The 22319-nt window shown below is 28.8% G+C and overlaps 2 protein-coding genes across 2 annotated transcripts; one reads left to right on the forward strand and one right to left on the reverse strand.

Annotated features, from left to right (window-relative positions):
- Positions 1–582: 582 nt before the first annotated feature.
- Positions 583–14130, reverse strand: LOC145184059 (putative pyridoxal-dependent decarboxylase domain-containing protein 2). Its single transcript, XM_090092199.1, has 25 exons — positions 13826–14130; positions 11748–11803; positions 8100–8135; positions 7360–7422; positions 7031–7177; positions 6798–6853; positions 6579–6712; positions 5785–5815; positions 5665–5702; positions 5413–5576; positions 4716–4764; positions 4546–4617; positions 4206–4235; positions 4055–4130; positions 3861–3904; positions 3647–3776; positions 3439–3521; positions 3244–3349; positions 2842–2900; positions 2340–2452; positions 2071–2239; positions 1838–1915; positions 1656–1748; positions 1157–1262; positions 583–1046 (listed from the first exon to the last, which is right to left on the reverse strand). Exons 1-25 carry the CDS (start codon positions 13913–13915, stop codon positions 832–834), a joined length of 2238 nt encoding a protein of 745 aa, XP_089948325.1. The 5' UTR covers positions 13916–14130; the 3' UTR covers positions 583–831.
- Positions 14131–16573: 2443 nt separating this feature from the next.
- Positions 16574–19088, forward strand: LOC145188186 (uncharacterized). Its single transcript, XM_090094310.1, has 2 exons — positions 16574–18696; positions 18773–19088. The coding sequence occupies exons 1-2, from the start codon at positions 17471–17473 to the stop codon at positions 19086–19088; spliced, it is 1542 nt and encodes a 513-aa protein (XP_089950436.1). The 5' UTR covers positions 16574–17470.
- Positions 19089–22319: the final 3231 nt, after the last annotated feature.

A 22319-nucleotide genomic window follows, 5' to 3' on the forward strand; every position in this document is an offset into this window, starting at 1 on the left:
CTGTAACATTAAGTTGTAAGCAGTAAAATGGACCTAGCAATTCAAAAAATATGGGCTTAAAAAAACGTTTAAAACACTTGACTTTTAAAAAAAAGCGAATTTGCAAGTAAAGATACCCCTAGGGTTATGCATTTTAAAATGGATTAACAATAAAAGCAATCCAGTTTCTTTTTGTTTATTTTTTTTTATGGTTTTTTTTATCAAATTTTATTTTTTCTAGTGATTATCTATCAAGTTTTATAGTTATTTATAAATAAGTATCATCTTTTCTTCCTTATGCCTTTAGGAAAGAAGCCAATAACACGAGAAATATCAAAGTCATTTTTTTCCCTTGGACGCAGGCAGATGATTTCAATTTTTTTATTTTTTGAAACATGGATGTATCAAACACAATTGGTTTTATTTTCTGAGAATGACTTTTATGTTTTGAGGCTCTCCGGCCAGGTGTGCCCTAGTAAATTTTTTTACTCAAAATAAAAGCTAACAATCCGCATCCAGTTAAAGCTCACGGATGCGCGACGGACAGGATTGTATCGTCTTGGTTAGAGCAGTCTTTTTTAAAACGCGATTAAAAATAAAATATTACGAACATCATTTCATATAAATAAAGTATTAACAATGTAAAGGACGAACGAAAATTAAAGCAAAAATGCAAACTGTTAGAATAGAATGTGAAATTATAAGTCACTGACGTTTAGCTTATTTATAAAGTTGTACTAAAAATTTTATTTATAAAAAATAGAAGTTTTTCACGCAAGACGAGAATTTCCGGGAAAAAAATTCTTTAACATTTAGTTGATATATTCAAGGTTTTTAATTTCGATAACCACATCAGTTCAAATCATTTTCTATTTCTTCATTTTCCAGTTCTTCCGCCGAGTCTATTTCAGTTAAGTTTTCCTCATCGTCACTATTTAAACCAATTTGCTTTAAGTTGTCCTTATGCGACAGTTTTGATATTCCTGACAGATGAGACAAGGCATCGGATTGGTCATCATGCAACTGCATTTTGAATTTATAAGTTTTATCCGTCGTTTCCAATTTGCCTAAGGTGCAAAATTTTCAGAGGTAATAATAATGTAAAAACAAACACACTCTTTGGTTATCATGCAAGGAGGTTATTAAGTTCTTGAAAAGAGTATCTAAAATAACCAACCTGACGACAAGTCAAAAGAACGCCCTATAACCCCGTGGTCTTCTTTCGGTGGTGGAGACCACCAATTGTATAGTGAACTCACCAAAGGCACATTTCGCAAAACACCCTAAAGACGACGAAGATAGTTTAAAATGAAGAAGTTCATTGAAAAATGCAAAGAAATTATGCACAACAAAATATATGTAAATATATAAAAAAATTTGACGCATAAACCAGCGTTTTCCTTGGAATCTCCTACAATAATAATTCCATATAAAAGCGTGCAGCACCAAAGCAAGAATCGATTTAGGCACACGTATATTAAACAATTTTTTTTTTTTACTTATAATAGGACTATATATAATAAAATTGCTCAGCTATATTTTTAGGAAAAAAGGAAGCGCTTTTCAGGATTATAATTTTGGGCTATTGTTACTACGCCGCTGAAATCTAATATCTGTAATTGAAACTCTAACATAGGAAACAATACAGGTAAGTTACTAAAGGATTACAGCCATACATCTTGGAAAAATTTTTCTTCTCTTTCTCTTTCTATTTTTAACTTCGCTTCTTCGATATTTTTTTGAACAGAATCTTTCAACATTTCCGCATACTAGAAAATTAGAGTTAAAAAAATTAGAGTTATAGATGAAGAAGTAAAAAAAGAAAAAAAAAAGGAAAATAGAGAATCCATTTTCAAACCTTCTCATTATCTTCCATGTCAATGGTGGATTTTAGAACTTGATCGGCAAAAACTTGCAAATCAAAAGTCTCATCAACCTGAAAAGAGCAACGTTTTATACAGTAGACGTAAAAATTTAAAAAAAAAGTTTCATCGACCTGAAAAACAGTAAAGTGTTATGCAGTAGACGTAAAATTAAAAAAAAAACGCACGCAAAACAAAACTGCAATAAAAACTGTATACAACATCGTACCACATTAATGAGAATAAAAAACTGTCCATTTGACATTACACGTTTCTCTAAAAAGCGGCAGTGCTGAAGAAGTACATCGAAGATTTTTACGTTGAGATCGTTCAATTCAGCTTTTTTAATTTCAGAAAGATTAGACATGTTTTTCGTTTTCCAATACTTGGGTAAACACCTTAAAGACAAAAAAAAAAAAAAAAAAAAAAAAAATCTGTTTTCTAAATACTTCTATATTTATTAAAAGTAAAAATAAAAATAAATTACAAATCACTTACTGGAAAGCACCAAGGGCGAGCTCGTCGCTTACATCAACAACAAGAAGATCGGGTATTCTATGGAAAATTTCACCGAACGTTGTACGTAAAACCAACGTGTGATCCAGTTCAACCTTTAACAAAAAAAAGTACTGAATCATTATTTTGGTTCTTTGAAAATAAGTGAGAATATTTAAACGAGAGATTAGTCATTTGACATTTAACAAAGAAGGAATAAAATTTTAAAATGATATTGAGAATTCATTAGCAATTTACCTTTTTAATTTAAAAAAAATTAAAGGTTTGCGTCTCGGAATCGTTTTCTCGAAATGAACCGGAACAAGCATAACGAGACAAGAAATGTCCCGGAAAAAATTGACGAATAAACTGTCCCGGAATAAAGTTTAAACCGGGACAATAAATTTTCTTTCGGAATTTAAAAATTGTGTCCCGGATATCATCGTCTCGTCTCGTCTCGAATAGAAAAATAACGAGACGCAGACGCTTAAAAAAAAATACTTACAACTTTTTTCTGCAATACTTCCATGAAATAGTCAACATCACCTTTAGTTGTTTCACGACCTGAAAATTTAAGAAATGCGTTCTCAATACAAATCTTATTAACTAATAAATTTTTAATTTTATTTATTAACTTGTATCTTTTATTAAAAATGTAAATCTTCATATGAAAATCGGTTTTTAAAAGTAACTTGTATTATAAGAACTTTACGTTAATCATCTTAATTAATATAAAAAGGTACTGAGAATAATATTACTGAGTCAGAAGTTTTGTTATTAAATAAAAACAAGTTTTTTTATAGGACTTTTTAATCAACTATATTTTATCAACTTTAATGAAAAAAATTTAAAAAGCAAAATATTAAATTAAAAACATTAAAGACAATTTTCTAATAAAGCTACATACATCTTGAAGAGCATAACGGGTGGAATTTCAAACAAACACCTTCTCTTGGTATGTTTATAACATCTATTGAAACTTTCTTTGAATGGTTCTCGAAATGACTGAATAACTAAACAAAAAATGTACAAAACATTTCTTTTTAACAAAATAAAAGTAAAAAACATAGAAAATAAAAAATTGATCACAAAAGATAATTACATGCTCATTGCACACATCAGCAAATTTTTGAGAAACATCAACCTTCCCTCGAGGAGCAGCTTTGGTTGATTTCAAACTGTTCTCTAAATAATTTAGAGAAGTTAGCAAGATAAAAATTATACAAATCAAAAACTATAAATATGAAATATTTAAGAGCATGTATAAAAAGAAACTATAAAAATTTAGGAAGAATGATTTAAACTTTTACCTGAACTAAAAGAGAGAGGCAAAGATGGTGAAGCCTTATACTTGAAAACAACAATTGGTGAAACACCTGATGGCTGCTCTAACCGTTTTATACTATTGATCATATCAAGACGATGACTAATTTGTTGGGCCTATAAAAGAAAAATAAGTTTCTCTTACTGGTTTATGAAGAAAAAAAAAAAAAAGAAAGTAAAAAACAAGAGAATATTTCATACCAGTTCAGATGAATGCTCTATTATTCTTTTTATGTCATGAGTACCTAATAGTAAATAATTTGCTATTGTAACAAATTCTTTAATCCAGAGTTATTGAAGTTGAAACAAATATATCAAACATCAAATTAATGAGTTCCAACACCCAAAAAAAGAAATTTATAAGTATAGAAATCTTATTTCAATGGTATATTTACCCATGAACTGAATTATGACCCACAATGGTAAAGCAACAATGTCATGTTGATCAGATATCATAGATATTGGGATTGTCTAAAGTTTGAATAACTAATTCATATTCCACTCTCTCACACAAAAAAAAGTGCAGCTGACAAAAAAGCTACTTACTGTTGTTGGATGTTTTGTTTTGTAAAACGTCTAAGTTTTAGTTAAGTCTTAAAAAATTTAATTAAAGAAAAAAAAAAAAAAAAAAAAAAAATTAAACTACATAAATTAATGTAAATTGAAAAAAAAATTTAGTTCTTCTAAGAATTTAAGTAAGTCTCCAAATTTCTTCTTTGTGTTTTGTTTTGTTTTATTTTTTTTTTGTTTTAACACAAAATTATGTAAACTTTATTATTTAAATAAAATTATGTATAGGGATTAATTCTAATAAGGTAAACTATGGACTGTTACAGTGTGTGTTAAGAATCCTCTGATCTATTTTAAAAAATGGTTGAAAAGATACACAAAATGGTATATTAGGTAAGCCAAACCATGCAGGCAAATTTAACGTTAAGCTGTCTGCTGATGAAGCAACCTAAAGTATAAATAACACTATGAATGAGTAAAAAGCAAAGTTATATTAAAACTATATTATAAATAACTTGAAAAAATAAACTAGAAAAAACTCAGTACTTGGATTGAAGGCTGCATTTGTGTTAATGCAAGATTTGCAAGAATATCACTAGAAATTGTAAAAAAAACAAACATCAGATTACATAAAAACTTTGCAAAAAAAAGAAGCTATTATATACGATTATTTGTAGCATTCTGTTTGTAATATATGTAACCACAATCCATAAATAAAAATATTATAACAAAATTCAGTATGATTTTTATAAGCAGTAAAAATAGTCTGAATGAAACTTAAATTTAGTCAACTAATTACAATTTGTACCAATATTTTAGAAAAAATAAAAAAATATAAAACATGAACAAAAGTTGAACTTCAAAATGAAGAAAAGTTTTTGAGTGAAAATGAAAAGTTTTTGAGTGAAAATGAAAAGATTTTGAGTGAAAATGAAAAGATTTTGGAGAACATTTTTAAAAAAATTTCAATATCAGGAAAAAGAAAAAAAGAAAAAAAAAAAGATGAGCCAAATAATTGGACCCTAACTGGCAGAGTTGATTGCCAGTCAATTTTTCATATAAAACAACACAATATATTGTAAAAAAAGTATTAAAGTAATTTAACAAGTATTAGTCACTACTGTACAGCTCCTGACATTGAATTCTTTAAAGTTAACTATATATTAAATCTTATTTAACTCGAGTATTATGCTTTTAATTTTCTTTCCAGTGAAATTTTAAAAAAATACACAATAATTGTTACCCTTCAACGTGGAACCAAACGCCTGACTGAGTACATATTTCACGTAAACGCCCAAGATTATCAGTATGCCCAGATAAAGGTGTACCAGCATAAGCTATCAATAATAATGGTGTTTTTCCACATGATATATCATCAGTAAGATGTCTCTCAAATGCACTGACATCCTAAAATTTAAAATCCTAATTTTAAGAGATGTTTTTATTTTAAGTTAAAGAAAAATTTTTAATAAAATAAAAGTTCATTAAGGCTTACCATTGTATATGGAGAACCAAACATTGAATTACAAGGAACTAAACAATTCACAGAGTTTGACATAAAATGACAAGTTGAAATTATGAAAAGACTGATATAACTAGCAATATAATTACCTACCAATACAAATACTTGACTGCGGAAGACTAAGCTAAAATTAGATTAAAATAATATTAAATATCAAATATAAAATGAAAAACACATATCATTAACTATTTTTGTATAAATAAATAAATGTAATGTATGTAATGAATGTAATGAATGTAATGAATGTAATGAATGTAATGAATGTAATATATGTAATGTATGTAATGTATGTAATGTATGTAATGTATGTAATGTATGTAATGTATGTAATGTATGTAATGTATGTAATGTATGTAATGTATGTAATGTATGTAATGTATGTAATGTATGTAATGTATGTAATGTATTTAATGTATGTAATGTATGTAATGTATGTATGTATGTAATGTATGTATGTATGTATGTAATGTATGTATGTAATGTATGTATGTAATGTATGTATGTAATGTATGTATGTAATGTATGTATGTAATGTATGTATGTATGTAATGTATGTATGTAATGTATGTATGTAATGTATGTATGTAATGTATGTATGTAATGTATGTATGTAATGTATGTATGTAATGTATGTATGTAATGTATGTATGTAATGTATGTATGTAATGTCTGTCTGTCTGTCTGTCTGTCTGTCTGTCTGTCTGTCTGTCTGTCTGTCTGTCTGTCTGTATGTATGTATGTATGTATGTATGTATGTACGTATGTATATATTGTAATGTAATGTAATGTATGTATGTGTGTCTATGTGTGTATGTGTATCTATAAATAGTTAATGTGTTTAAATGTTTCTTTTCTTTAACATATAATCTAAAAAATGCAATACTAACTTCTGAACGCAATTGTTGCACAAGAGAATCAGGAGCAATTGCACTAATGTAAACCACAGGTGGACGTGTGTAAAGAGCTGTAAATCCATCTGTAGCATATTTAGTGTATTTTGAATGAAGTGAGATTCTGCAAACTTAATTAATAAAAGAAAAAGAAGTTTTATTTACTTTCTCTAATACATTCCAGATAAGTCAACTTCAAATTAAAAAAATTCATACCATTCAAAAGTCCTTCATTTTTTTTATGGTGAAATATAGAATAAACATCATCCAATCTAAAAAATAAAATAAGACAATAGAATAAACATCATCAAATTTTATTTAATTTAATAATTTTAGTTCAACTTTAAGAATGGTAGATGAATGCTTTAGAAATATTCAGCATCATTTACAGCTATGAAACTCAGCAATTATATTGTAATATAATACTAAAAAACCACAAAATTGATTACCCAAATAATTTACTGAGCCATTTTGTTGTTTTTTGTGTAACATGCTGTGAAAGTTGTGAAAGTTCGTGTGTTGGAAGGAGTTGCAAGTAACCTTGCAAACTACCACTAAGAATTGAAATATGATTATATGTGTTTGGTGGAGAAGTTCTAAAAAGAAAAATGTAAAAAATTATTGCACGAAAATTAGATTGTTTAAAATTTTTTATTTAACAATTTATAGTAGATTTAGATTATGTAAAAGACATTAAAACATTTTACAGATTTCTTTTAAAAATAAAATTCTTAATCAAAATTTTTTTTTCTTTTTGAGAAAAGTGTTCAGAACATACCTTTTTGTTGATGGCAAATGAAGAGCAGCTAATCTGTTAAGTATTTCTGATAAACTAACACCTCTAAAAAAAAAATTTGCAATTTCATTCTTAAAATAACTATCAAAAATACTAAGTAAGAACTTTACATAGAAAAATATATTTTATCCCATTTTGTATTCCCTTTCAGGAATTAGATAACATGGTTGAAGTTTTTGAATATAATAACTGCTTTTCAAATTTCAAATTTAAAAAATGAAAGAAACTAAAACATTTCTGCTATTTTAAGATACTATAGAATAAAGTGCACAAATATAATATTTGAAAATATATCATAGACCATGCAGAGATATATTACTTTAAAAGATAGAATAATATGTAATACTCTAAAAATTTAAATATTTACATTTTTTATGTATTTTGTTTTTAAAACAACTTCATTCAACTTTAAAGTAAGTTTAAAACATTAAGGCTTTTTTTAACAGGTTTAAAACATCATCTTAACAATTGAAATCTTAAAAAATGGTGTGTATTTCAGTTATTTTTAATTTATAAAACAAAGCTGTGACTTTAAAATGAATTTAAAGAAAAAGAAGAAAAAGAAGAAAAAGAAGAAGACAACAACTAATATTTTGCTCATTCCTAACATATGTTGATAGCATCCAGTTCATAAATCTACGGACATAAGCCTCATAAAATTTTCCAATGAAATGCATAAAAAGAAAAATGAACATCAAAAAAATATTAGTAAAATATCTCACTTATCAACATGGAAGTCTTCAATACAAGTATGCTGCCTAAACAATATAAAGATATAGCAACAAAACGTAGGAACTATATATATACATATATACATATATATATATGAAGACCACACTGGAAAAATGATCAAGCTACATTTTTGCTTTTTTTGGGTTTTTGCCCCTTTTATACTCGGTTGCAGTTTAACTATATAATAATAGACTACATAACTTGAAAACCGATCAAATTACACAGATACTTAGCTTAAAAAATTCAGCTATGGTTTTTTCGAAGTTTAAAATCTAATATACTTAAAACAATAAAAATGTAGCTTGACTGGTTTTCCAGTGTATAAAAGCACATCTTTACATTTTGCTATATATATATATATATATATATATATATATATATATATATATATATATATATATATATATATATATATATATATATATATATATATATATATATATATATATATATATAGCAAAAATGTAAAGATGTGCTTTTCATGCTTTCACTAGAGGATACTTTCACTAGTAGGGATAGTCCGGATCCTGATAGGAACTGAACAAGACCCAACCCAAACGGTTAATGGACACCAATAAAAGCCAAAAAACTTATTACCAGACTCTGATTACCAGATAATATCGATAAGATCGGGTAGTTTTCATACCCGACTTGACTCAATCTTTTGGGTATTTTAAATTATCAGTACACGAAATATATTGATCCTATCGGTTCCTGAACCCATTCACCCATTAAAAAAATAATTCTCAAATGGTTCTGTTGACTATTCAATGAAAAAGGTCCATTTTGTTAAAAAATAATTGATATTTCTAAAAAAGTGGAATACAACTGTAATAATCCCAATAGTTATATTTTCACTTCACTTTTTGGCAGTTAAACAAAATTTAATATACTTTCTCTTGCTATTCATTCAATCCAGTTGACAAAATTACTGTATCTCACCCTTTATTTGAAATGCTCCACTCTGATTGGTTGTAACAAAAAACTCAAGGAAACCAAAACCAGCAAAAGTGATCATAAAGCATGATTGAGTTATTTCAGAACTGTTTCCTTTTCATTTCTCGAAATGATGTTAGAAACGCTGTAATTTTAAAATTTTGAAATTAAATCAGACGTGTGTAAAAGAGCAAAACATTTCAAAAATATTTGCTAGCCAGTCAAGTGCTCTATCATCACAAGGTCTAGGCGATGTTGATACTGAAAACGAAAAAGAAAGTGAACGTTAAAAAGAAAATCCAACACTATCTTTAGATCCAGATGACCTACCTCCCCATGAAATAGTTGTGAATATTAGGCCATAAACTCAGAAAAAATTGGCTAAAGTTTAAATAAGCCTGACTATCTGCCCTTAAAGTCAGTCTTTTTGCCCATAAAAGTTAGACTTTTTAATTCTCATTTTTTGTTTTTTAGACCAATACGCCAAGTTCTTGAAAGCCAAGTTCAAAGAAACTAAATTCAGTCTTCAGAATTTGGCCAAGGATCCTGAAGAAGCTATCAAAGAGTTCTTCTCAAGTTTGTTCGACAAAAATGAGGAAGAAAGTCTTCTTTCCCACTTTTGCCGAGATTGAACCATTCCCTGTCGACAGCAGCCTGCGGCACTCAGAGTTTGGAAGCTTCTCTTTGAGCATTATCCAGTCAAAGAAGCAGAAGAAGAGCGCGATCGGATTGAAAGAAGAACCTTTTGCTTATGAAAATGATGTTAAGCCAGTTACGGCATGGATGGGAAAGCCAATGGAGTTCTAGATGAAAAAACGGAAAGTCTATCCATTTCTTTTCCAAGGCTGCCTGTGCTATTCTGAGCATTCCTGCAAGTTTAGCATCCTCAGAGCGCTTGTTCAGCGCTGCTAACCTGACAGTCACCAAGGGAAGAAATCGCATGGATCCTCTGAAGACTGAAAAACTGCTCTTCATCGAAAGCAAAACTAACTACTCTTAGTTTGAGAGAAAAATGCTGCTCAACTTCTGATCAGAAACCAAAAGCTCTTCATCAATTCCAAATGAGGAGCCTGATGATGATGATGATGATCTCTAGGAAGCTCCTGTTGATGCACTTAACGTTATGGACGTGCATGACGTTGAAGAAGATAAAGAATTTATCAAAAATGATTTTTTAAACGATGTTTCAAATTTCTTTCAACTTATTTCATGCTAAGAAACTCATGAAAACAATCAGCACATCTCCAAATTTTAAATGTTTGTTTTTTAATCAGTGTTGGGTAAAAATTCAAAGGTGAAAATACCATATTTGCCAGTGTTTTATTTCTATGACAACTAAGGCAACTAATGAGTTTAAGAAGTTCACTTTTGGTACCAAAACTGCATTTATTTTCAAACCATTTAACCTGTTTCATTTACTCATGTTGTTTAACTAACTTTGGACTTAATCTGTTTAATTAAATGCTTCTTTAATTAACTCCCAGCTTAAATAAGTTTAATTTAGTACCTTTTTTAAACTTTAGTTTATACATTTCACAGACTCTTGCTAAAATGCTAAAATTACTGTAAGCATCAACTTGTAGCAAAACTTTGTGACTTTTAGCAATTTCTTTGATTTTTTCAATTTTTAAAAAACCTTTTGCTAAGTTTCGGGAACCAAACGGTGATAAAGCCAAAAAAACCGAACGGGCTCGGATTTTCAAGTATTAAAAAATTCAATACTCAAACAGGTACCCGATAATTTTTCGGTTTGGGTTCTTTAGCTGTCATTGCTCGTTAACCTGCTTGATCGTTGTTTTGGGTTGTCGGGTATTTAATGAGTCTATACCCGAACGGGTTCCCAATGACATGTCCTGCACTACAGTTTCAATAACTTTACAAATAATTGACCAATTTGAAAACTATGTCATTTGAAAGAGTAATTTTTCTAATGTTATTTGATAGAAAGTGATCACAAGAAAAATGCCATCTACTTTTAATTACTTTTTATTTTGTTATTTTGAAATTTACTATTAAAAAATAACGGAACTTTTATTATTGTTAGTTGTTCATAAATTTTTCATTTTTGTTTTGTTTTGTTTTTGTAGCATTTCTCAATTTAAGAAAGCATTTACAAAAACTGCATAAAACATGAAACAGTCAAAGAAAAGAAATATTAAGTTTTCAGACTCCAGCCATTCAAACATTTCAGCATGAAGCATACAAGCTTTTCTCCATCATGCTTAACAATCAGAAGTTGATGCTTAGAATTAAACCTTTAACAGACATGATACCTAAAACATTCTATAACTATACACTTTGATTAATTGCTCTAAAGAATATAGCCTTAATTAATGGCAAAATTCAGTATTTGAAAGGCTCAAAGTAATTATTTGGGGTTGATTTAATCATAATATGATTGGTCAGATTCACTGTATTGACCTTGATCCAGTTTTATAATAAGTAATCATAGACAAGGTGAGAACTCCACATGCTAAACATAAATTCTGTCTAATTATTATATTGATCAAATTAAAAACTGATAAAATAGGTGACTTTAATTTTTTGAGGTGACTTTAATTTTTTGACTACTATTGTATAAAGTAAATAGACATAATAAATTTCTCTTTGCAATTGTTAGTAATGTACAACTGTAATATGTGGTAATAACTGTTATAGGATAAAAAAAAAATCTATATAAAGAACAAAAAAACAAGACAAACCTTATTTGTTCTTGAAAGAATTGATTAATACATGATTGAAACTGAAAGCTTATATTCTAAAGTAAATTCTAATAAATTCATAACTTAAAAAAAGTATATAATACATGTGCATAGCATATAACTTCATATGGTGTGCAAATATATAGTATACAGTCATGGCCGCCGAGAGGGGAGGGTGGACGGGGAAGATTCCCGGGGCCCCGTGTATCTAGAAACAATTCTTTTTAAATCATTTTTAAAAGATTTAAATAGTTTTGACTTTTAAAAAATTTAATTAACTTTCATTTTTCATTTTTAATGACTAGAGCACGCATCTATTGGTCCTGGGTATATAATTGATCATAACGAGGGCCCCTTAAAAAAACTTCCCCAGGGCCCGAAATTTCTCTCGGTGGCTATGTATACAGTAAGCAAAAAAGAAAAAAAAAATTAAAATAGAACTAACAACTTTTATATTTTTTCACTTATTTTTTGTTATAGGAAAAATAACTCTTACCAGATTTAAATTGAAACTAAAGCTTTAACTTAATAAGTTCTTCATTAGAAAAGAAACTCTTTCTAATTATAAACTTCCATTAATTATAGCAAAATGATAAATAGAACAAGAATTTAATTACACTTTTTAAATTTTAAAAAAAAACACCATCTAAATCAGTCTTTTTAAAATAAAATTCAAATTTAATTTCATTAACTAGGATTTAAACTTGCTTAAACATTATATTTAGCAGTATGACTGTCAAAAAAGCGCTGAATGATGGCTTTGCAAAATTTAGCTGTAAATTTGTTGATCCAAGCCCTGTCCAAAAAAATTAAGTTTCTTGAGATGTTCTCCCTATCAGATGAGGATCCACACCTAAAGATTGTTGAGAAGAAAGCTCTCCTCAGCAGTCATTAGGAGTGGTGAGATGTCACATGTTTATTTTCATCACCATAAGATTGAAAAAATGGTCATAAAAAGAAGCTAGAGAACTTGTCATTTCACAGCTAAATGAAATTTAGGCCAAAGAATAATTATAATACCTGAACTGATAACAAAATATATTGACAAAATTTGAAAATTTATTTAATAAATGTCACAACATTTGTTACAATAAAAGTATAAGTGTGGTTACACAAATAGCCAGCACAATTTGAATATTCTTTCAATTTGCTGGTAACTTTGAAAACTAGAGTGTGATAACTATTAAAAATTCTCCATTGTGGTAACTTTAAAAACTCATTAAAATCATTATTTTGCTGATAAAATTTTTTTATGAAATCAAAATTTTAAAATGTTTTCCTGTTTTACAAATGACCAGTTAAAATTTTATAGATCTTATTTATGTCCTTCTGAGCTCCCTATTAAATCAATACCAAATATGTAGTTAAAAGCTTTTGTTGAAAAAAAAAAATTTTATCTGAAATCTATATTAATGCAAATTTATGATAGCTAACTTAAATCAATTTTCACCAGCATTCTAAAGGCACTTGAAAATTTTTGTGATCTGTTAGTTTATAAGTTCAATAACTAATAATTAGAAGCGGATGTCTGGTTTTCAAACATGAAAAGACAAGAATATAAAGCTTAATTTGAAAGGACTGGACTCTCAACTAAGGTAATAAATCTTCAAAGTCAACAAGAATCTTAATTGAAACAGTTGTCCTGAAAAACTGACTGATCGTTAGAACAGAACTTGCAATTTAAGTTATTAAAACCTATTTTAAAACAAAAAAAATTAAGCAGACATAATTGCTAACAAAAAGGAAAATTAAGGAAGAGGAATTCTATTTCCATCAAAAATCTGAATAAAAGTTTTCGGTAATTCAACCAGAACTCTGTTTTCAAAACTGAATTGTAAAATAATCTATTACTAAGTTCATGAGAAAACATTTAGTTTCAATCACCAATCATACAAGATTATGGTGACTTATTGTTCAATCTGACAGCATTGGATCAAGTATTACAGGAGTGAAATATTTTTGAAAACATTTTGCTTCTTTTTTAATTGATCCGTCTTGTTAGGAGAAGATGAAGCTAAATGCATTTATGTTGTTGCAGTATTATGTATATACTATATTTTAAAAAGCGTCTTTTTTACCTGCTCATCAGTTATATTGTGTGATATCATGGCATCTTCAAACTTTTGATTATCGTTTTTCAACGGCATAGCCACTGCTTCAACAGCCATCTTTGGTATAATGCAGCCACGTTAATAGTTATTTATACGCTTTTGAATTATTTAAATCATTTGTTTATTTGATTATCTAAGTTTTCGTCGTGCGCTCTATTCTTTTCTCTCTTTAACAGAAAAGACTAAAGTTAATTTAGCTATTTTATTAAAAACTCATAGGTTACCTCTAGCCAGGACCGTCACCAGGAAGAGGCAGCTTTTGCGAACGCCCCTCCTTTTTAATTCCCCTGCCTTTATCATTACGCTGTAAATAAAAATTAGTAACTAATCCTTGTAATAGAGAGGCTACATAATTGCTTTTAAAGTTATACTAGCAAAAAGTAAGCAAAACAAATCAATTGATTTTGATTTTTTGATTTTAGTTGATATTAAATATAAGACTTAAAATGTAATTGCGCGAGGAAAACGAAGGAAGGATAAAATCGTAGCTACATCTTTTTACCACTTATACAAATAGACATAAAAAATACAATTAAAAAAGTGTCATGTTTTAAATTTCTGTTCATACGAAATGAAATCCTATGATTCTATGAATCTTATGATTATATTAATTGGTTTTTATTTACGTTTAGCTGTTCGTTAATCAAACAGTACTTGTTTGGTTTTTATGCTTTTCTAATATTCTCGGTATTTTTTTCAGCATTTATTTTGTTTTTTGCAAGTAAAGTTCGTTTCGCACCTTTCATATGTCCTTGTACTTTTGTTTGCTTATTTCAAAGATTTGGTTTTTAGAACAGTTGCCCCTGGATTCATGTAAAACTTCTTTATAATACTTTTTTTATAGCAGTTAAGGCCTTCTTCAGACATCAAACCCCCTGACGTCGCTAAGTGCAGTTTTTTTTATGCAGTGCAGTAAATGTTAAGTTATTAAATGTACAATATCTCAAACTATAAATGAAAATGGGTTTTTTGTTTGTTTGTTTGTTTTTGTTTTTTTGTTTTTTTTTATTTCCAAAAATTACCCTAATTCTTTTCAAAATCAAAAAAAAATTCTATACATTTCATTTTTGTAAATTCATACTTATGACTTATTGGTAAATTGTGGTTGCATAAATTTTAAAAATTAGGTTTTATCTTAAAACACTATTATTAAAGTTGGTACTTTATTCGTTATTATTCGTTAAAAACCAAAAAAGCAAACGCCGATGTTTTCTTTGATCCTGTTTTTTTATTGTCCCCGGACTTCTGAATCTTCACAGAAAGTCAGTTTTTTATTTATATAAATTGTAAGATTACTTTTGTAATTCTTTTTCCTCGAGAGGTGAGAGTTGTGTATATTTAGTTATTCCACATCTAGGGGCATAAACTTGTCAGCTTTTTAAAAAATGCTTTCTTCAAATAAAATTCAAATAAAAAATTGACAAGAAATCTTTCCAGCGCATATACCAAGGACAGACACATCATTGGTTCTCTGAAGCAAAAGAGCGGCGCAAATTAAACGAAAGGGATTGGAGTAATCTATAATTTTTTAATGTTAAAGTTAATTCATTTATTTTTTTATTTTAATTAGTGCGCAGATATGAAAAATTTATAGGTTTTTTTTTTGATTGGTGTGTCCATTTTGAGCATTGCATAGTCGTACTCTTTTGAAGGAATTTTCCTTATAAAAACACGTTTGTTTAAAAATCCGCAAATGAAAAAGTCAGGTGCAGTTAAATCAAGTGAACAAATTTATCCATCATGGTACGATAACGAGTACCATTTATCGGTAACTGTAATACTTCATTCAATTTCAAAAAATACGGACAGATGATACTCCACACCAAACCGTACATATTTTAGGGTCATTCCACGCCAAACGGTCCAATTTCAGAAATAATCCCCGCACTACCATCTCCGATTTTAATAAAATTTTGACAGTATGTTGTTAAACATGTTTCATGAACATTGCCAAAATTTCAGATCAAAATAATTATTATTTCGGATTTTGTGGTACTTTTTGTAAAGCTTACCCAAACTTCAATATCTGTCAGTAGCTAAAATTCGTATATTTGGAGTCCTATATTTTTGCAATGAAAGGGTAATATATCTTAAAAACATGGTTTCTTTGTAAACCGAAGGTGCAGATCACAAATAATTTATTACAAGTTTCATATTATGTCTATATTTTAGTCTATGGTTCGCCAAATATCGTCACAAACGCAACGCTATAAATATTTTTTACTTATTTGTAGGGTCATATCTCTAAAAATAAAAGTTTTTGAATATTGCTATTTTGTCAAAAGGTTCTACATACAGTCATAATGATATGGATTAAAAATTTGCTATTTTAATAATTTCTCTGCTGAGTTATTCTGAGTGCAATATGGCGAAAAAAGTGAAAAACCCTAAAATAACGTGTGTTTGAACCCCTAAAACATGATGCGGGCAAATTTTTTTTGTTTTTTTAATTGTATTATTGGAAAGATCTTATTTCAAAATTTTAGAAACAATAAAAACTGTCTTGGAGAGATTTTTCTTATGAACGAAAAACATCTAGTTTTTATAAGCTAAGTTAGGTCTGCAAAGTCTTTGATATTTTAAAAACGATATTAAGGTCCGTATATTAACTTTTGCCATGCAGAGGTAATTTTAGTAAGTAAGTATATTATTATTCTACGGACAAATCTCTCTAAATTAATTTCAAATATTTTAGTTTATCACTAACATTTAATATTCGAAGACGAAAATTAGAATAGATGTTATAATAAGAGTTATTTTAAATTTATCCTGACATGTCTGTTGAACAAAACTTAACTACTTGTTGTATTGGAAAATTTGATGGAATTTTATGTCATTTAAGTACTTATTCTCGAAAAAAGGGTTTTATTGACTTTTGCTCAGAACTTTCGAACGAGGAACAGAGTTTGATTGTGAGGCGAACTTATAATTTAATTAAAAATATTACTTTAATTTGTTTCCACCACAAATCACTGCTGTTGGTTAAATACGCGCATTTACAGCGCCATTGTTTAAACCCTTTTGGTATGGCCAATCGTTGCTCAGTTAAAGGACAAATAACTTTATTTGTTAAATTCGAAAGACAGTCTGCAGTCTCTTGGTATTGACCAAGAGACTGCAGACTGTCTTTCGAATTTAACAAATAAAGTTATTTGTCCAGGTTAAAAATTGTGTCCAAATTGCCGCAAAGCTTATTCAACCACAAGCTCTTCAAGTGAAAAAATTGACGATATTGATGACATAGATGATATATTTTGTTCAACTGACACTATTAATACTAGCCTTTCTGAGCTTGGAATTTCACCTTTAAGAAAACGTGTTGGTAAAAGAGATCATGCTAGTTATGTAAAAAGCAAAATTTCGAAAGTGCAAATAGCAGTTGCAGAAAAAGTAGTTGTTGTTAGTGGTTTATCACCAGATAATAGTGTCCTACCACTAAGCAGTGCAAGTGTAGAGTGTGAGAATTGCATTGACTGGTCAGATTTGATATTAGAATTGAAAGATAAAATATCTACAATCAGTAATCCCCGTGAAAAAGTTCAAGTTTTAATTCTTATACCAAACAGTTGGTCAAGAATAAAAATATGTAGTGAGTTTAAAGTATCAGACAGAATGGCTAAAGCAGCAAAAAAATTAAAAGCAAAAAGTGGAATCTTAGCACTTCCAGAAAGAAATGGAGCAAAGAAATTCCCAGAACATGTTAAAGAAAAAATTTTGAAATTTTATGAACACGAAGCTTTTAGCAGAACATGTCCAGGGAAAAAGGATTTTGTATCTGTAGGCATTGGTGCAAAAAAAGTGCATATGCAAAAAAAATTACTGTTAGTTAATTTAAAGGAACTTTTTTCGGAGTATAAAAAAGAAAATGGAGCTGAAGTCAGATTTTCTAAATTCTGCGAGTTACGTCCAAAATGGTGTATAACTGTTAGATCTTCAGGTACCAATCGTATTTGTGTATGTACTATTCACCAGAATATAAAATTAATGCTTGCAAGTAGCCCAGTTACGGTAGACTATAAATGTCTAATTAAAAATATAGTTTGTGATATTGAATCTAAAGAATGTATGCTTCATCGTTGTGATAAATATCCAGGGAATGAAATGTTAAAAGCTTATCTTGAAGAGCAATTTAAAGACTTTGAATCTGATGAAACTATAACATTCAAGCAATGGGTAAAAGTAGATCGTGAAACTTTAGAAACTTTGCAATTACCAGTAGACGACTTCATAGATGATTTAATTTCAAAAGTATCTACTTTATCTAAGCATCATTTTATTGCCAAAAACCAAAACAACTATTTGCGATTATTGAAAAATGAACTGAAATCAAATGAGTTGATCATTTTGATGGATTTTTCTGAAAACTATTCATTTGTTGTGCAAGATGCTGTTCAAGGGTTTTACTGGGAAAACAGCCAAACAACTTTGCATCCTTTTGTTGTTTACTACAAACTTAATGACATACTTAAAAATAAATGTTATTGTGTTATCAGTAATTGCATGCATCACGATACTATTTCTGTTTATGTATTTCTTAGTAAATTATTAACTGGACTTAAAACATTTTTATCTTTTGAACTTATTCATTATTTCAGTGACGGTTCAGCTGCACAGTACAAAAACTTCAAAAATTTTATGAATTTATATCACCATTATACTGACTATGGTATTAGAGCAGAATGGAATTTCTTTGCAACTAGTCATAGAAAAACTCCCTGTGATGGAATTGGAGGAACTGTGAAGCGTTTAGCAGCACATGCCAGTCTTCAACGGCCAATTAATAATCAAATTTTAATGCCCTTAAATTTATATGATTTTTGCAAGGAAAGTATCACTTAGTACTGGAAACACAGTTGCAGGTACTCGCAATAATCACAAATTTGTACCTGTAAATGAAAATCAGGTTTGTGTCAGTCGTATTTCAAATGACAATACATCTTCTATTGCAAACGTTAATGAGAGTTACAACAACAACTCAACCAAATTAGTTTCACTGTCTGATCTTAGTCCTGGAAATTTTGTTGCATGTATTTACGATGCACATTGGTGGATTGGACATGTTTGTGAAATTTCAGAAGAACAGGAAGATGTTTTCATTGATTTTATGCATCCTCATGGTATGGCTCAGTCATTTTACTGGCCTAGCACCAAGGACAATTGTTGGGTTCCTGAGCAGCATGTTATTGCAGTCATTCCAAATCTAATCAGTTCTGCAACAGATCGATATTAAAATTTACCGTCAATTGTTGTTTCAGACATTAATTCCAAATTTGAGGCTATTTTAAATATGTAATTTGGAATCAAGTTGATTATAGTTTCGTACAACTGAATTTTTTCTATCACAATTTTTTTTTTTTTGTAGATAAGAAACAATATGTTAACATAAAAATATTTGTTTTTAGTTTTTTGTTGCAGAAAATGTGTTGTAAAAGCTGTATTGTTAAACTAGATTTTGCATATATAACCAGGACCGCATTTGTGACGTGTTGGATTGATGGTGCTCTTAGGCATATGAATAATCGTCGCCTAAAATTTCGTAATAAAATTTAGAAAAATACATGTATAACAAAAAAACAAGCGCCCCTTTTTGGTTGGTGCCCATAGTCAGTTGCCTCAACTTCTCTAGTATTTTAAATTGCCAATAACATGCATTTATCCGCAGTATTTCATAGATAATAAGATAATCTCTTCAATAAATCTGTTGTAAGTTTTTTTCTTTTCCTTGGAGTAGTACCATATTCAAGAGATTAAAATAGCTCTTCTAAATCTTGAATTTAATGGCTATATATTCTAGTTTTTATTGTCATTAAAAGCTCTCTACTTAAAGTACCATTAGATTCTTTTAATTTTCTTAACATAAAATCAATTGCTAATTGGGATGTTGGAAGATTAGAAGCGTTTCTACTAAAAGCTTCAACATTTAATTTAATAGGCTTTAGCGTATTGTCAACTCATGTTTCATATTAATATTTTCTTAAAGTGCACACTTCCAATACCTTGAAGAGTTTCTTAAATGATACAAAATTGTTTTAAAATACATTAGAAAATATTATAATTTATATTTTGCCTCTTTCTGGATTAGATTTACTCAACTATTTTGTAATTGACAGTTTTGATCCAACCGTTAATTTTATGAACTTTTTTTACCGTGGGTTGCCCTAGCGATAATATAACTACAGTATTATCTAAGCATGCTATTATGCATCACATACAGATGACTAGAGAGGTCAGGGATTCAAAAAACACCCTGATGCGTCCGAAACAAGTCCAGGCATTCAAATCACGAGACTCGCCGAGTCTTAGACCGGGTATTCAGCCACAGATTCGCCGTGTCCGAAAAAAACGGGTACTCAGACCCGAAAATCCCTAGAAATAACTCAAGCAAATGTTAAAAAATATTTTTTGAACATTAAAATATTTTGATTTTTGGCACAATAAGCTTTGATTTTGATGCAGTATGATAAACCTTTATGTTTAGGACGAAATTGTAAAATTCAAAAAATTTATATATTGACCAAGTTTTTTTCGTTCATAAGAAAAATCTCTCCAAGACAGTTTTTATTGTTTCTAAAATTTTGAAATAAGATCTTTCCAATAATACAATTAAAAAAACAAAAAAAATTTGCCCGCATCATGTTTTAGGGGTTCAAACACACGTTATTTTAGGGTTTTTCACTTTTTTCGCCATATTGCACTCAGAATAACTCAGCAGAGAAATTATTAAAATAGCAAATTTTTAATCCATATCATTATGACTGTATGTAGAACCTTTTGACAAAATAGCAATATTCAAAAACTTTTATTTTTAGAGATATGACCCTACAAATAAGTAAAAAATATTTATAGCGTTGCGTTTGTGACGATATTTGGCGAACCATAGACTAAAATATAGACATAATATGAAACTTGTAATAAATTATTTGTGATCTGCACCTTCGGTTTACAAAGAAACCATGTTTTTAAGATATATTACCCTTTCATTGCAAAAATATAGGACTCCAAATATACGAATTTTAGCTACTGACAGATATTGAAGTTTGGGTAAGCTTTACAAAAAGTACCACAAAATCCGAAATAATAATTATTTTGATCTGAAATTTTGGCAATGTTCATGAAACATGTTTAACAACATACTGTCAAAATTTTATTAAAATCGGAGATGGTAGTGCGGGGACCACTTGGCGTGGAATGACCCTTTACACTTTTACACTTCGTTGTCGAAAATGTGTTATTAATCGGTTTTTTTGTTTGTTATTCCACAGTTTATCTTTTTATTTTAATTTCAATGTTTTATTTATACTAATCTTAAAACAATTAGATATAATTACATTAAACTAAAAAATTATACTTAAAACCCCCTCCGTTTCTTTTGCGCCATCCTGTATTTGTGAACTTCATATTATTGAAGACCGGTTTTTAGTTTCTTCTCAAAAAAACTTAAAAGAAGGATCATTGACAGCTCTAAATCTTTCAAAATAACTAATTCGTTAAAGCGAAGCTCGCTTGCGTGATAAATTGCGTGAAGAGCTTTTAGTATGAATTGATTCTTCCAGCAACTGCAAATACGTCTTATAATTCTTTTTTTTAAAGAGTAATCTCTCTCTCTCTCTCCATGATCGACATAATTGTAATTCTAAAAAACATATTTTACCTAAACATTCTTTATCATGAAATGAAAATGAAAACATGAGAAAATGAAAATATAAGAGTGAAAACATGAAAGTTTTGAGTAAGATGTTTAAAAAGTATTACCAAAATTGACTGTTGAAGGTGACAACAACAGTCCTAAACTGGAGGAACGCAATGTGAATTGAAGCTATAATTGCGTGCAGAAGTTTTAAGGCGTTCACTTTCTATTCCGGCTTCTTCATCTTTTTCTCAGAGAGAGTTCTCTCTTCAGTAGAAAAAAATTTAATCATTCAATCAAATTGCAGCCTGAGCAATTATTTAACAAAACTATAACAACGTTGAAATTTGGAACTGGTAAAACTATAACAACATTAAAGTTCGAAAACTTTTACAAAGTAGTATGAATGTATCAACAATAAAAATGTTTTGTCACAAAGTTAATAATTTTTGTGAGTGTTTTTTGACAGCTAACACAATGTCAGCTATACCAAAAAATATTCTAAAAAGATCTTCATCGTCAGCTATGACAAAAAGAAATTTGATTGTTGTTTAAATAAAAAACAAAAGAATATGTTTGGAACAAATATTGTTTGTTATTTTACGCTAAATAAAACAAGCATTTCTCTTAGCAGAGAAAAAAGGTTTCGTTGATTTTCTTAGATAACATACGACTTTTAAAACAAAAACTAAACAAATACTGATAATAGAGCATCCATAAAGAACTTAAAGTTCATATAAAATTGTTGACAGAAAAAAGGTGAACACTTTAATTTAATTCAATTTAAAGTAATTTAAAGTGTTCACCTATTTTCTGTCAACAAAATAAATTTGA

This window comes from Hydra viridissima, unplaced genomic scaffold (genome assembly GCF_058129835.1).
Source record: "Hydra viridissima isolate aposymbiotic clone 2 unplaced genomic scaffold, HvirCarnegie_v1 scaffold_7, whole genome shotgun sequence".
Taxonomy (NCBI): domain Eukaryota; kingdom Metazoa; phylum Cnidaria; class Hydrozoa; order Anthoathecata; family Hydridae; genus Hydra; species Hydra viridissima.

What these genes read in the sequence shown, in the direction of transcription:
- LOC145184059 (XM_090092199.1), bottom strand. Translation starts at nt 13,915, where the DNA reads ATGGCTGTTGAAGCAGTGGCTATGCCGTTGAAAAACGATAATCAAAAG. An exon ending in TACCTAATATACCATTTTGT is followed by an intron (nt 4,236 to 4,545) that starts GTATCTTTTCAA and finishes ACTAAAACTTAG; the next exon opens with ACGTTTTACAAAACAAAACA. An exon ending in TTCTTTTGACTTGTCGTCAG is followed by an intron (nt 1,047 to 1,156) that starts GTTGGTTATTTT and finishes TTTGCACCTTAG; the next exon opens with GCAAATTGGAAACGACGGAT.
- LOC145188186 (XM_090094310.1), top strand. Translation starts at nt 17,471, where the DNA reads ATGGCTAAAGCAGCAAAAAAATTAAAAGCAAAAAGTGGAATCTTAGCA. An exon ending in TGCAAGGAAAGTATCACTTA is followed by an intron (nt 18,697 to 18,772) that starts GTACTGGAAACA and finishes GGTTTGTGTCAG; the next exon opens with TCGTATTTCAAATGACAATA.